This window comes from Staurois parvus, unplaced genomic scaffold (genome assembly GCF_062004578.1).
Source record: "Staurois parvus isolate SC_StPar_1 unplaced genomic scaffold, SC_StPar_1.0 ptg000191l, whole genome shotgun sequence".
NCBI classification, from domain to species: domain Eukaryota; kingdom Metazoa; phylum Chordata; class Amphibia; order Anura; family Ranidae; genus Staurois; species Staurois parvus.
The window spans coordinates 3,948,898-3,963,644 of NW_028317987.1; the positions used below are offsets into that span (position 1 = coordinate 3,948,898).

The 14,747-nt window shown below is 45.9% G+C and overlaps 1 protein-coding gene across 1 annotated transcript in view; it reads right to left on the reverse strand.

The window, feature by feature from the left end:
- Nucleotides 1–767: 767 nt before the first annotated feature.
- Nucleotides 768–14,747, reverse strand: part of LOC149461890 (uncharacterized) — a 38,389-nt gene continuing 24,409 nt past the window's right edge. Inside the window, 1 exon segment of the mRNA XM_089677735.1 lies at nucleotides 768–7,449. Within this exon segment, the coding sequence (XP_089533861.1) occupies nucleotides 6,106–7,449 (1,344 nt within the window). The 3' untranslated portion in view covers nucleotides 768–6,105.

Sequence of the window (14,747 nt, forward strand, 5' to 3'; positions counted from 1 at the left end):
GAAAGCATAGAAGCGGGAGAATAAAAATGTGACCCCCCCTAAATCGTAAATTTTCTGAAAGCATAGAAGCGGGAGAATAAAAAGGTGACCCCCCCTAAATTGTACATTTTCTGAAAGCATAGAAGCGGGAGAATAAAAAGGTGACCCCCCCCAAATCGTAAATTTTCTGAAAGCATAGAAGCGGGAGAATAAAAACGTGAGCCCCCCCAAATCGTAAATTTTCTGAAAGCATAGAAGCGGGAGAATAAAAAGGTGACCCCCCCTAAATCGTACATTTTCTGAAAGCATAGGGCAGGTAGAATAAAAAGAAGGGGACCCCCCCAAACTGTACATTTTATGACAGCTTAGGACCAGTAGAATACAAGAAGGTGCTAGTGATTTTTCAGGTCCCGTGATATTTGTGCAAATGTAAATAAATATATATATATATTTTCACTAATAAAATACATAAAAGTCATTGTTAGCCGAGACAAACAACAAAACTCACAAAATTCCCGCTAACTTCCCACTAAATCTAAAACTGGACTGCGGTAATCAATAAGAAATATTTGTACATTTTAGATTGCGCCTTTTTGGGAAATGGTGAAAATCAAATATTTGCGAAACTGTAAATGTGCAATTTAGTCTAAAAATCTGAAGCTTATAATTTTTCACTTAATATTTCCAGAATTTGTAAATGACCCCCAAACCAGACATTTTCTGGAAGCATAGAACCAGTGGAATAATAAAAAGTGCTACAGATATATTAGACCCGCAATAGTTGGGAAAACGTTTATCCAATCTCTATTTTTATTAAAAATACACTAAAATCATTATTAGAGACATAAACACAACACAACGTACAACATTCCTGCTATAGTCCTACTAAGGCCTCGTTCACACAGGAAATCCTATAGTGTACGCCCTGCCAGGCCTCGGTTCCCCACACGGTGATGGACACGTGCTGTGCGGTCCCATTGGGGATTCAGTGGCTGCATGGAGGACACAGCTGCTGCCCCCACCCTGACATCCATGAGGGTGCACAGCCCTGAATGCAGACAGTGTGACTTCTGGGACATGCATCCACATGGATGTCAGATTGAGATCAGCAGCTGTGTGTGTGCAGCCGCTGCGTGCCAATTGGCATCAATGGGACTGCTTGTACAGGGATACACAGAGCACCGCTGTATACACATGCGGGTGAACAAGGCCTGACATGGGCCTATGCTGTAATGTGCTCTGTAAGGATGAGGCTCCACTTTTTTATTATTTTAATTGTTTTTATAATTTTATTGTATTTATTTTTTTGTGGGGGAGGGGGATGGTTACATATCAGAGGACTAAAGAAATCCTCGGAGTCCTCAATGCAACCTCAGCTGCACTGTAGATGAATAAATAGGAGTCTACTGTACAGAAGCTTCTATTCATTCATGAAACTAAAGCACAGAAAACACTCTTTACTATGCTTCAGTGATGAATGACCACATGAGGGATTGGTACTGATCACTCATTGTGTTCATTCAGGAAGGGGCTGGTAAACATGACATGCCCACCCCCCACTCTCCATCCTGAAAACCACACTGATCTTCCACTCCAGCAGCAGCTACAGCCATGGGCGGGGGTAGAGGGGAAGCCGTCCAGCAGCACTGCAGGGAAGGTGCTTCAGGGGATCAGTAAGAGGTCTAAGGACAAGGGGGGAGTCTGAGCGGCAGGGGGAAATATTTAGACATTTTGATTCCCCGTAGCTCCCCTGCAGTAGCTGAAGCTGGTGGGAAGGGAGAGGATAATAGGCCAGCAGCAGGGAAGCTAAAGGTAGATCTGTGCTGTGGGCGAGCAATGGGTGCTGTGTGGGGGAATCGGTGCTGTAGGGGGGATGTTAGAGGTGCAGGGAGTCATCCTAGAGGACAGGCAGAGGGTCTGTGGAGTGGAGGGAAGCTCAGGAGACCATGAGGTTATAGCAGAAGGGGAAAGCCATGGACATACGTCGTACTGACCTGGCCAGCTGGAAGCAGTTCTATAGGTCAGCACAACACCCATCCATAGCAGCACAAGGGTTAATGATCACCTCGGGGGGGTTTTAGGGCACCAACATTTTCCATCATTTCATCAGCACACACCATTCCAAGGATGGACATGTTGGGTGTCTATTGAGTCGGCACAACCTCGTATTTTACCCCACAAAAAATGAGTAAAATCTTGCGTTTGTGTGCTCTAATATTACATTTAGTGTATTCATTTACTGAAATTTAATCTTGATAAATCATTGAGCTTAATCATGTGTGTGACGGGAGTGACCTTTGGGGGTGGGGGGACCCCTGTATCAGCTCCCCATATTCCTCTTATGTGTAAGGAACCCTGTGCCTGATAGGGGTACAGGGTGAAATGGTCTAATATTGGTGTGGGGATTGTTCATTGTTCTCTGCCATGAAGCTGCATCCCAGTGTTCTAGCAAACTATTATGGGATGTAATGTTTGTGTATTGGTGTGGGGGTTGTCCATTGTTCACTGCCAAGTGCTGCATCCCATTGTTCTATTGTGTGTCTTGGTTTGGTGGGGGGGTGTTTTCCTGCAGCCCTTCCCCCTGATGGGTCGGCCTGCTGATGTGTTTCCTGTTCCTGGTTGTATTTCCCCGCCTTGTGTATATATCTTGTGTTTGTGTTAAAATAAAGCCGTCCACTTCCTTTCTTAAGAAGAGTCTGGTGCTATTTCCTGTATGGTCAGCGGTGGGGTCCATGGATGGTGTTCAGACAGGGAAGCAGGAGTCTAACGAAAATACCCTACTGCAGTCGGGATCTGGTTCCGTTACAATGTGGAATACAAAACTGGAACTACCACCATTTTATTCTCCAGGGCCTCTGATGTCACAGAATAGATGTTTGGGGGTTTATCTCATCTTCAGGACCAAAATCTGCATTTTCCCATGTGTGCAAAATCATGCAGAAACAGCTCTGGCAGTGAGAGGGTTAATGTGGGCTAGATGGGATCACTCTGCTGGGGTGACATTAGAGCTCCCCCTAGCTGCAGCCTGGTAATAACATTGCTGGGAGGTCTCTTCATTTCTCTGCTCCATACTTCCCGTCTTTATATAAACGTCTCCTGACATGGATCCATAAACGACCACGTAGCGATTATCCTGGGGAAAGTGCAGAAACATCCCTTCTGTGTGAATGGGGGAAGTGAAATATTGTTAGGATATTTGCTGAGCGGGTTGAAAGATTTAAAATGGAAGATACTGCATTTGGACGGCGCTGGTTCTGATGGTCCAATGTCATATTTTCATTCAAGATTAATATTGTTGGTTTAGAGAACTTCCTTTCCTTCAATGTCTCCTGTAGTCACAAGTGTGGGAGTATGAGCTCAGGTATTAGTATGAAGCCATCCTCACCAAGGACACTAAGGGGTCTTTTCATAGGAAATTCACTGGACGACTGTGACAAACATTCACTCAGCCATGAAATATGAGGGCCATAGTTCAAGTAACACAGTGATTTCCTCTGATTGTCAGCGCCATCTAGTGACCATCATACAGTATTTCTTCTGAAATGAACCCATCAGTAAAAATAGTGCAATACAACATTATAGCCACTATATGGAGCCAACGAGCAGCATGAAGTTACAGGCTAAGGTCACCTTTGTTTCTAGAATCCATCCCCCTCTGCACCAATACACCATTCATGTGCCTCACTGCACACATACACAAGATGTCTCTGGTCTGGAGAACAAGGCCTTACCTTAGTCTTTGATCAATGTCTTAGAAATCGTTTTCACTTCCTGGAATGTAGACAGAGGACGGAGGAACCAGTAAGACCAGGAAGTAGATTACCAGCTGATCTCATTAGGACACAAATCCTGCACTGACCTCATTGGTACACACCTTTCACCCATCAATGTTTTCTTCACAGCATCCCCGGGATCTCTCCCCTCGTGCATTGCCTGGCTACCCCAGATGGGCTCAGGCTGCATGCTAAATTCCCTGGGGCCACATGCAGCTCCCAGGACACCCCTGATGTAGTGCAAGGGCCAGCCTTATTGGATAGATGGTAGGTCCTCCTATTATATTGTTTTGGTAAATCTAAAGAAGATTGTACAATCAGATGGTATGGTGTATGGCCCCTTTATACACCTAAAATGACCTATTTGTCCTTTCAGTGTCATTAATTGGTAACGGCACACCCAACACAGAAACAAGAACATATTTTACCACATTAAAAAACGGGTAACAAATCCAGCAAAACATGTGTAGCGCTTGTACATTTTTTGTGGCTACTGGGGTATGATGGCCCCACCTGTATAAAATTCAGGAGCAGAGTCCTTATAATCTGTGTGATCAGGACAAGATCTCTAACAAGCGCTAGTGCCTCCACTCAATTGGGGCTTGTGGATAACAAGTGAAATCCCAACTGAGAAATGTATCATCCACATAGACAGTAATCCACACAGCATCGTATATGACAGTCCATGTATTGGAGAAATCACATTCAGTGACCATCCAACATAAAGTATCTTCCAAACAGGAACATTAAAGCATTAACAGTGTTTTCTGCATGTCTCAGTGAGGGGAGGCTGCAACACTGACAGTCTGAGCTCTCTCTGCAGGAAATCCACACCTCTCTCTTCCACAAGTGCTCTCTCTGATGACCTCATCCTCAGTGCACAGAGAGCATAGGAGCCATATTGGAAAAGGGCAAAACAAACACTGCATAACAGAAGCATACACTGGAAAATGGGCAAAGAAATGATCACATCACTACACACGCAGTAAAAAATGCGCACCACGCACCCTGCCAAAATGTCCCATGAGCTACTCTGCCATGTAGCACAGCCCATTGCAATTAATGGGCCGCCCTATGTGTGTCAAAAAACCTGCGTTCCCTCTACTCTGGGTGTGAATGGGGCCTGAAACGCACCGTGCGTGGGGCACGTCAGCAACTATGTATTGAGCATTCATGGCGTGTGCATGTCACGGGACACAATACTTGGAAGACAGAAATCTCTCACTAGATAATTCAGGACTTTTATGGATTCTGTGTTTGTTTCTATTAGTTTTACGTGTATGCGTTTACATGCGTTTATAGTATTTATGACGTTTAAAGGGGAACGATGGATTATGAAGCTCTGTATGGACAAGGGAAGTCGGGGTTTATTGCACTTTATCCAGTTTTAACACTCATTGTGTTTTATGCGTTTGCCAGTTTGTGATTTTCTTGTTTTCTTTGCACATTTATAGGAAGTTCTACACATTTAGTTGGGCTGCATTTTTCCTATTATTTGTTTTTTCATCGGTTATATCATCACTTTTATCACTCTCTGTGTTTTATGCGTTTACCATTTTTTATTTGTTTTCTTTGCACATTTATAATGGGGTACACACATTTCATTGCCCTGGACTTTGTCTGCCCCTGTACTACATACCTGGTGGGAGATCTAAAGGAGATTGTCCAATCAGACTGTATAGGAAGGTATTATAATGAGGGAGGTGTGGTCCAGAGTGGTGAACACGCCCTGTCACATCCCCCTCTGTGATGCAACAAGGAAGTGAAGACTTCTGGGAAGTGGCCTACAGGAAGTGAATGCTGAGATATCATGGACAGGAAATGATGCAATCTGAAAATCTGTTCCAATAAACTGACAGACAAGTAATGGTCCTGTGGATGAGGGGAGAGGAAAGCCCATCTGGATGGCCGGGCCAGAGACGGCATCAGAGAATGCTTCTGTGTATTATGGGAGGGAAATTCTGTCCGGAAAGGGGAACTTCTCCTTCAAGTATGGACCAAACTGGTCACGTCTGGGTGAATGCCGGTCCATTCATTCAACAATTTATAGACTCAGCCAATGACTCCATTTTTATTCTTCTTCTACCATCAATGGCCAACCCGGTCCCACACTTCATCCATGTCTTTGGTGACCTCTGATCTCCTTATGACCTGTTTCTTCCATGATAAGGATCAGCCATGGAGTATATCTGAGGTGTATATCAGGGTGTGCTTCTTCCCCACATGACAGCTGGGATGTCCCGCAACATTCATCTAGAAGACATTTCCCGCACTCAAGGCACTAATACACCTCCACGGTTGTGTGGGACCCCTGATGTACAGGAAGACAGGACTTCAGTGAGGAACATTTCCCTCACTCAGGACAGGAAAGTGGCTTCTCCCCTGTGTGGGATCTCTGATGTCTGGAAAGATGGGACTGCTGTGAAAAACATTTCCCGCACTCAGAACAGGAATATGTCTGTTCCCCTGTGTGAGATCTCTGGTGTGTATAAAGATGGGACTTCACTGAAAAACATTTCCCACTCTCAGGACAAGAATATGCTTTCTCCCCTGTATGAGATCTCTGATGCTTGTAAAGACTGGACTTCCTTGTAAAATATTTCCCGCACTCAGAACAAGAATATGGCTTTTCCCCTGTGTGAGATCTCTGATGCTTGTAAAGATTGGACTTCTGTGAAAAACATTTCCCGCACTCAGGACAGGAATGTGGCTTCTCCCCCGTGTGATATCTCTGATGTTTGTAAAGATAGGACTTTCTTGAAAAATATTTCCCGCACTCAGAACAAGAATACGGCTTCTCACCTGTGTGAGATCTCTGATGGCTGTGAAGATTTGGCTTCCTTGAAAAACATTTCCCGCACTCAGGACAGGAATACAGCTTCTCCCCCGTGTGAAATCTTTTATGCGCATTAAGCTCTGATTTACACCGGAAACCCTTCCCACACTCATTACAGGGGAACCTCTTCTCTGTTGGAAGGCCGGCCTGGTTCTGCAGAGTCTGAGGTTCCTCTGTGTGAGATCTCTGATGCTTGTAAAGATTGGACTTATGTGAAAAACATTTCCCACACTCAGGACAGGAATACGGCTTCTCCCCTGTGTGGGATCTCTGATGTATGGAAAGATCGGACTTCACTGAAAAACATTTCCCACACTCAGGACAGGAATATGGCTTCTCCCCTGTATGAGATCTCTGATGCCTGTAAAGATTGAACTTCTCTGAAAAACACTTTCCGCACTCAGGACAGGAATACGGCTTCTCCCCCGTGTGATATCTCTGATGTTTGTGCAGACTGGACTTCTGTGAAAAACATTTCCCGCACACAGAACAGGAAAGTGGCTTCTCCCCAGTGTGAGATCTCTAATGTCTGACAAGATGGGACTTTTGAGAAAAACGTTTCCCACACTCAGGACAGGAATATGGTTTTTCCCCCGTGTGAGACCTTTGATGCCTAATAACAAGGAATTTATGATGAAAAACCTTCCCGCACTCAGTACAGGGAAAGCTCTTCCCTGTTGGAAGGCCGGCCCGGTCCCGCACAGTCTGAGGTTCCTCAGGATACAAGGAATCTGATGGTCCATCTACACTGGGTGGTGCCGGATGGACATTGGAGGGAGCCGGGTTTTCTCCTGGACTATACTGTGTGATGTCCTCATCTTCTACTTTCCAGTCTGGAGACAAAGTGAGACAATCCTCGGAGGTTTTCCTCATCTCCCGGCCATGGACTAAAATACAAAGACAAAGAGGATTACTAGACAGGAGCTGATTGGTTCCCCCAAATCAGGACTCCGCCCACATCAGGCAGCTTGGTCTCTGAGGAGCTTACAATTCCACCCTCAAGAGAACTAGGAAATGGCTCCTCTGATCTCCTACCAGGTCATTTCTTTATTCATGGACCTTAGTCAGAGAGTGAGGAAACAACCAGAACTGTCTTTTATAGGAGGGACAGTGATGAGGGGATTATAGGACGAGGGTCCCCACCCCCTCTATCACTCATCGCCATCTTCCCAACACAAGAAGTACTGCACTTCCTTATTTAGTGCATGATTTAGTCATGAAGAACAGCGGGGCTGAGCCCCACCAGAGGTCAGAGAGTGAGGATGGGAGGAGAACAACCAAGATGAAGACTGGACTGATCCTGAAGACCACCATCACTGGGGTATTGGCTCCTCCCTCATTATCACTTTCTGTTTAAGGGTCCAAAGTTGGAGGATGTTATCACATTATTATCACCATGTAAAGGTCTGTGCTCCAATCACATCATCCGATATAAAATGACCAGCTGGGAGGAAATGGGTGTAACAAAAGAGAATCCATATTATGTGTATATATAGCAGTGGGGGGAGGGGGGAGAGCAGAAATCAGGAGTATGTAATGTACAACATAGAGTATATAGTGCAGGGGTCAGGAGGATGTAATGTACAACAGAGTATATAGTGCAGGGGTCAGGAGTATGTAATGTACAACATACAGTATATAGTGCAGGGGTCAGGAGTATGTAATGTACAACATAGAGTATATAGTGCAGGGGTCAGGAGTATGTAATGTACAACATAGAGTATATAGTGCAGGGGTCAGGAGTATCTAATGTACAATATAGAGTATATAGTGTAAGGGTCAGGACTCATAATATTGGTATTCAGTAATCAGTGGAAGTTTAAATGTTTACTGTAGACAAGTTGCAGAGATCCCACACCGCTGCCTCCCATCTCCTGAGACTGCACTCAGTGACTTGGGTCTGAGACACGACAGACATATCCCTCCACCCGGCACAGCCAGCAGATAACAGAGAAGGTCCCCTGGAAGAGTCAGGCACAAGGCAGGAGACCCCAGTCACATGTCCTGGGTGCCTACATTATGCAATGCTTATAGGAAAAATCAACATTTTTCTGCCAGCTGAACCCCAGAACCTCCATAAATCCAGTCTAGATACATAAATTGTGTCTGCAGCACAGAGAAGGAAGATTATCCGAGAGAAATCCAGGAATACAGGACGGGGAACACAGCTCAGGAAAGTGACCAGGGGATTACAGGCTGATATCACCCAGTCCCCGCCCTACTCTGGACCAATCAGTGAGCAGTATGGGTGGAGGAATGGATTTAGTGTTCATGACCCACCTGTGCTGATCTCTGTAGGAGTGTCCTCCTCTATAAATGTCCCCGTTATTCCATCCTCCTCCATAGACTGCTGATCATCCCTCACATACGCCTCTTCTTCTTCTGCTTTCACCTCAAATTCTATATCCTTGTGTGCTGTTTGATGTTACTGTACTGTTTCATGTATTGTCCCCCCCTATTGTACAGCGCTAAGCAAACCCTTTGGCGCTATATAAACTCGATAAATAAATAAATAATAAATAATAAATATCGATTGTATCTCCACTCTAAATCAAGGAAATGAGAGAGAAGATCATCTGTAAAATGTAAGATTTATGATTGTGACATCACACACAAAATCCACACATTGTCTCCCTTCACAGAAGCAGATCACATGTGATATGTGGGTACATTTCCCCTAAATACCGCATGCCATCCTGAAACTGTCCATTTCCTATCCCGTGTTGCGGTATTGACCACAAACACTGAACACGCTCAGTAAATACCGCATGAACAGGCGTTACATTCACAGAAGGAAATAAAGAATGAAATGCATGCGGTCATTAATTAGTGGTGGAGACATGCGGCATTCAGGAAATGTGTACTGCTTGGTAAAGAGTGGGTGGCCGCTGGCATCCTTAACAACCAGTAAACAATATGGTTGTTAGGGAGCGAGCGGCCGCCACGTCCTAACCAAATGATGAATCTAAAAAAAAGAATTACAGGCAAGGAACAATTAAGAAAATGGCGTGCAGTCCCACCTCGGGTCTGGTATGGATTTTGAGGGGGACCCCTTGCCAAAATGAAAGAAATACATACCAGACCCCTATCTGAGCATGCAGCTCGGCAGGTCAGTAAACGGGGGGATGAGAAAGCGACCCCCCCTCCTGAAACATACTAGGTCACATGCCCTTAACATGGAGTGGATGTTCTGTTGCAGGGGGGGGCTTTGTCCATATTGATGAAGACAACGGACTCTTCCCCACAACCCAGGCTAGTGGCTGTGGGGGTTTGCAGGCAGAGGACTTACAACATTTAACAAAGAGGCCCGCAGATCCCTCACCCCATGTGAATGAGTATGGGGTACATGGTACCCCTAATTAGTCACCTCAAAAAAGTATTCTGTTAAATACAGCAGGCAGTTTTTGACAAGTCCTTTATTAAAAAAACAAAAATAAAGCAAAATGTCCCCCCGGTGTAGATCCATCATCAATCACGATGCTCGCTGTCACCGCTGACTCGGAAAGAAAAGCTCCGCTCCCAATGAAGACTCCCCTCTGTCTGACAGCTCTGCTGCCTCCTGCCACTAAATATACTAAGGGACGGTGCCACTCGGTGATGTCACTTACCAGGGCATGTTGTATTGGTGACATCACAAGAGGGCAAGGCCACTTAGTGACGTCACAGGTCCTTTTTTATTTAGAAGTGGGAGGCGGCGGAGCTGTCAGATGTCAGGAGGGGAGCTTTGTTTTTTCTTCAAGTCAACAATGACAGCGAGTATTGTGATTGGATCATTGATGGATCTACATCAGGGGGATATTGTTCTTTATTTGTGTTTTGCCAAAAAATACTTCGAGTTTTTTTACACAACACTTTTTTTGGTGAATGAATAGGGGTGCTATGTACAGGTGTAACTCGAAAAATGAGAATATGGTGCAAAAGTTCATTTATTTCAGTGCAGCAACTTAAAAGGTGACACTAATATATGAGACTCATTCCATGCAAAGCAAGATAGTTCAAGCCGTGATTTGTCATCATTGTGATGATTATGGCTTACAGCTCATGAAAACCCCAAATCCACAATCTCAGAAAATGAGAATATTCCATGCAATCAATAAAACACGGATTGTACATAGAACAATATCGGACCTCTGAAAAGTAGAAGCTGCATATGTACTCAGTACTTGGTTTGGGCCCCTTTTGCAGCAATTACTGCCTCAATGCGGCGTGGCATGGAAGCTATCAGCCTGTGGCACTGCTGAGGTGTTATGGAAGACCAGGATGCTTCAATAGCGGCCTTCAGCTCTTCTGCATTGTTCAGTCTCATGTCTCTCATCTTTCTCTTGGCAATGCCCCATGGATTCTCTATGGGGTTCAGGTCAGGCGAGTTTGCTGGCCAATCAAGCACAGTAATCCCACGGTCATTGAACCAATGAAGCACAGTGGACCAACACCAGCAGATGACATGGCTTCCCAAATCAACAGACTGTAGAAACTTCACACTGGACTTCAAGCATCTTGCAGTGTGTGCCTCTCCATTCTTCCTCCATACTCGAGGTCCTTGGGCCTCTCCATTCTTCCTCCATACTCGGGGTCCTTGTGCCTCTCCATTCTTCCTCCATACTCGGGGTCCTTGGGCCTCTCCATTCTTCCTCCATACTCGGGGTCCTTGGGCCTCTCCATTCTTCCTCCATACTCGGGGTCCTTGTGCCTCGACATTCTTCCTCCATACTCGGGATCCTTGGGCCTCTCCATTCTTCCTCCATACTCGGGATCCTTGGGCCTCTCCATTCTTCCTCCATACTCGGGGTCCTTGGGCCTCTCCATTCTTCCTCCATACTCGGGGTCCTTGGGCCTCTCCATTCTTCCTCCATACTCGGGGTCCTTGGGCATCTCCATTCTTCCTCCATACTCAGGGGTCCTTGGGCCTCTCCATTCTTCCTCCATACTCGGGGTCCTTGGGCCTCTCCATTCTTCCTCCATACTCGGGGTCCTTGGGCCTCTCCATTCTTCCTCCATACTCGGGGTCCTTGGGCCTCTCCATTCTTCCTCCATACTCAGGGGTCCTTGGGCCTCACCATTCTTCCTCCATATTCGGAGTCCTTGGGCCTCTCCATTCTTCCTCCATACTCTGGGTCCTTGCTTTCCAAATGACATGCAAAAGTTGCTCTCATCAGAAAAGAGGACTTTGGACCACTGAGCAACAGACCAGGCCTGTTTTTCTTTAGCCCAGGTAAGACGCTTCTGACGTTTGTTGTTCAGGAGCAGCTTGACAAGAGGAATACGACAGTTGAAGCCCATGTCCAGGATCCGTCTGTGTGTGGTGGCTCTTGATGCACTGACTCCAGCCTCAGTCCACTCCTTGTGAAAGTCCCCAACACTTTTGAATGACCTTTTCCTGACAATCCTCTCCAGGCTGCGGTCATCCCTGCTGCTTGTGCACCTTTTTCTTCCACACTTTTCCCTTCCACATAACTTTCTATTAATGTGCTTTGATACAGCACTTTGGGAACATCCAACTTCTTCTGCAATGACCTTTTGAGGCTTTCCCTCCTTATGGAGGGTGTCAGTGATGGTGTCAGGTCAGCAGTCTTTCCCATGATTGTGATTCCTACTGAACCAGACTGAGAGACCATTTAAAGGCTCAGGAACCCTTTGCAGGTGTTATGGCTGAATGATCTGATTAGAGTGGGACACTTTGAGCCGAGAATATTCCACCTTTTCACAATATTCTCATTTTCTGAGATTGTGGATTTGGGGTTTTCATGAGCTGTAAGCCATAATCATCACAATGATGACAAATCACGGCTGGAACTATCTTGCTTTGCATGGAATGAGTCTCATATATTAGTTTCACCTTTTAAGTTGCTGCACTGAAATAAATGAACTTTTGCACCAGATTCTCATTTTTGTGAGTTTCACCTGTACTCTATACTCATTCACATTGTGGGGGGGCTGGGATCTGGGGGCCTCCTTGCTAAAGATGGCTTCCAGATTCCAACAAGCCCCCCACCCACAGCCCCCCACAACCACTGCCCAGGGTTGTGGGAAAGGGACCCTTGTCCCCATTGACACGGGGATAAGGTGCTTTTGAGGTGGCAGAGCACCCCTGCCCTGAAGCACCCACCTCATGTTGAGGGTATGTGGTCTGATATGGTTCAGGAGGAAGGTGGGCACTCACTAAGGGTCTGGTATTGATTTTGAAGGGGAACCCACGCCTTTTTTTTTTTATTATTTTGGCATCGGGATCCTCAACAAAATCCATACCAGACCTGTCACAGCTGTCAGCGGGGAACTTGGTAACCGTCCGCTCCTTGTTTACTGGTTGTTGGGGACACTGGCGGCTGCCCTCTCCTTAACAACAAGCTATTTACAAGTGTTGCTATGGACACCAGTGGTAAATTCCCCGCAGGCTTCACTACTAAAAAACAGAATGCAGCATCTTACTACATACTGGGATACGGGAAGATACCGCTTTGTGATTGGAGCCCATAGTCTCTACAAGTCCATGTTCTAGATTCCCCATCCCACCAACCTTGTAATAGTGAGGGATGGTGTGACCTTCCTGTGTTGAATCCCGGGAATACAGAGGATGGGGACATCTCTCTGGTGGGTTCCTGGTATTAGGTGGCTCCATCATATCCTTGTGTCCTTCTGAAAACTCCTCCATGACTCCATACTCCTCATCCTCCTCTTTATACTCTTCTTTACCATCAATATTCTCATCCCCGAGGATTCCACTCTGAAAGATATAATAAAACATTCATTGTAACAAACATGCTGTGTATAAATCACAACTACCAATAATTGTCATCATCTACCTGATGATGGTGAGGGATGGTGTGACCTTCCTGTGTGGAATCCCGGGAATACAGAGGACGGGGACATCTCTCTGGTGGGTTCCTGTAGCTGGATGACTCCACCATGGTGTCCTGGTACAGATCTTTGTGTTTCTTTAGAAGCTCTGACTCCTCCATCCCCCCATCCTCATCCTCCTCCTCTTTTATCTCTTCTTTAACCTCAACTTTAGGATCTCTCAGGTTTCCACTCTGAATATATAATAAAAATGACATCAATGGTAACAATGCAGATAATGTACAGATCCTAATGATACTATCAGTGATTGTTCCTCATGTACCTGATGATGGTGAGGGATGGTGTGACCTTCCTGTGTGGAATCCCGGGAATCCAGAGGACGGGGACATCTCTCTGGTGGGTTCCCATGACTGGATCCATCTGTAGGAAACACACACACTGACTGAATCCATTGTTTCTATGTGTTTATCAGATGATGGGGGATCTAGGTGGATCCTCCGTACTGCTCTCTCCTTTACAATAAAGTCTCCTCTTACCCGGTGATGTGAGGGGCGGCTGATTGTCCATCATGACGTCCTTGTAGAGATCCTTGTGTCCTTCTAAATACTCCCACTCCTCCATGGAGAAATAGACAGTGACACCCTGACACCTTATAGGAACCTGACACACACAATGATACAGTCACCATCCAGACACATCCCTTGTCTGTTACTGGAGAATGTCCCAGAATTCCCGGCACCGCTCACCTCTCCTGTCAGCAGCTCAGTGATCTCTCTGGTGACTTCTAGAATCTTCTTCTTCTTTCTCTCTTCTATCAGGGAGGGAGGTGGAGGCAATGTGATGTCATATGATCTCCAGACTTCACAGGAGGAAAACTCTACATCTGAACACAAATAGTCACATCAAATGATATTCCCAGAATCCTCCTCACCTCTCCATTCAGGTCTCCATTTTATTAAAGCCCCACTTCAGGCTGAGGTATAATTCCCCCCCACAGGACCCCCACACTACGCAGGGTATAGGCTTGTTCTGACTATTGAGAATACCAAGGGACACCCACATTCTAAGAGCATCAGAAAAAAAAGCCAGCCGGAGGGACATTTTGAGGAGAAGCTGTGAGGTCAGTGTGATGTCATAGGATTCTCTGACTGTGGATGGAGGTACATTGGGAGAAGGAGCTGTGAGGTCAGTGTGATATCATAGGATTCTGACTCTGGACGGAGGGACATTGGGAGGAGAACTGTGTGGTCAGTATGATGCAGGGGTGGACTGACAACTCATGGGGCCCCCGGGCAATAGGGGATCATGGGGCCCCTGTGTCCTTGCCCAAACTCAAAAAAGCCTATGAAAAAGGTACAATGGGC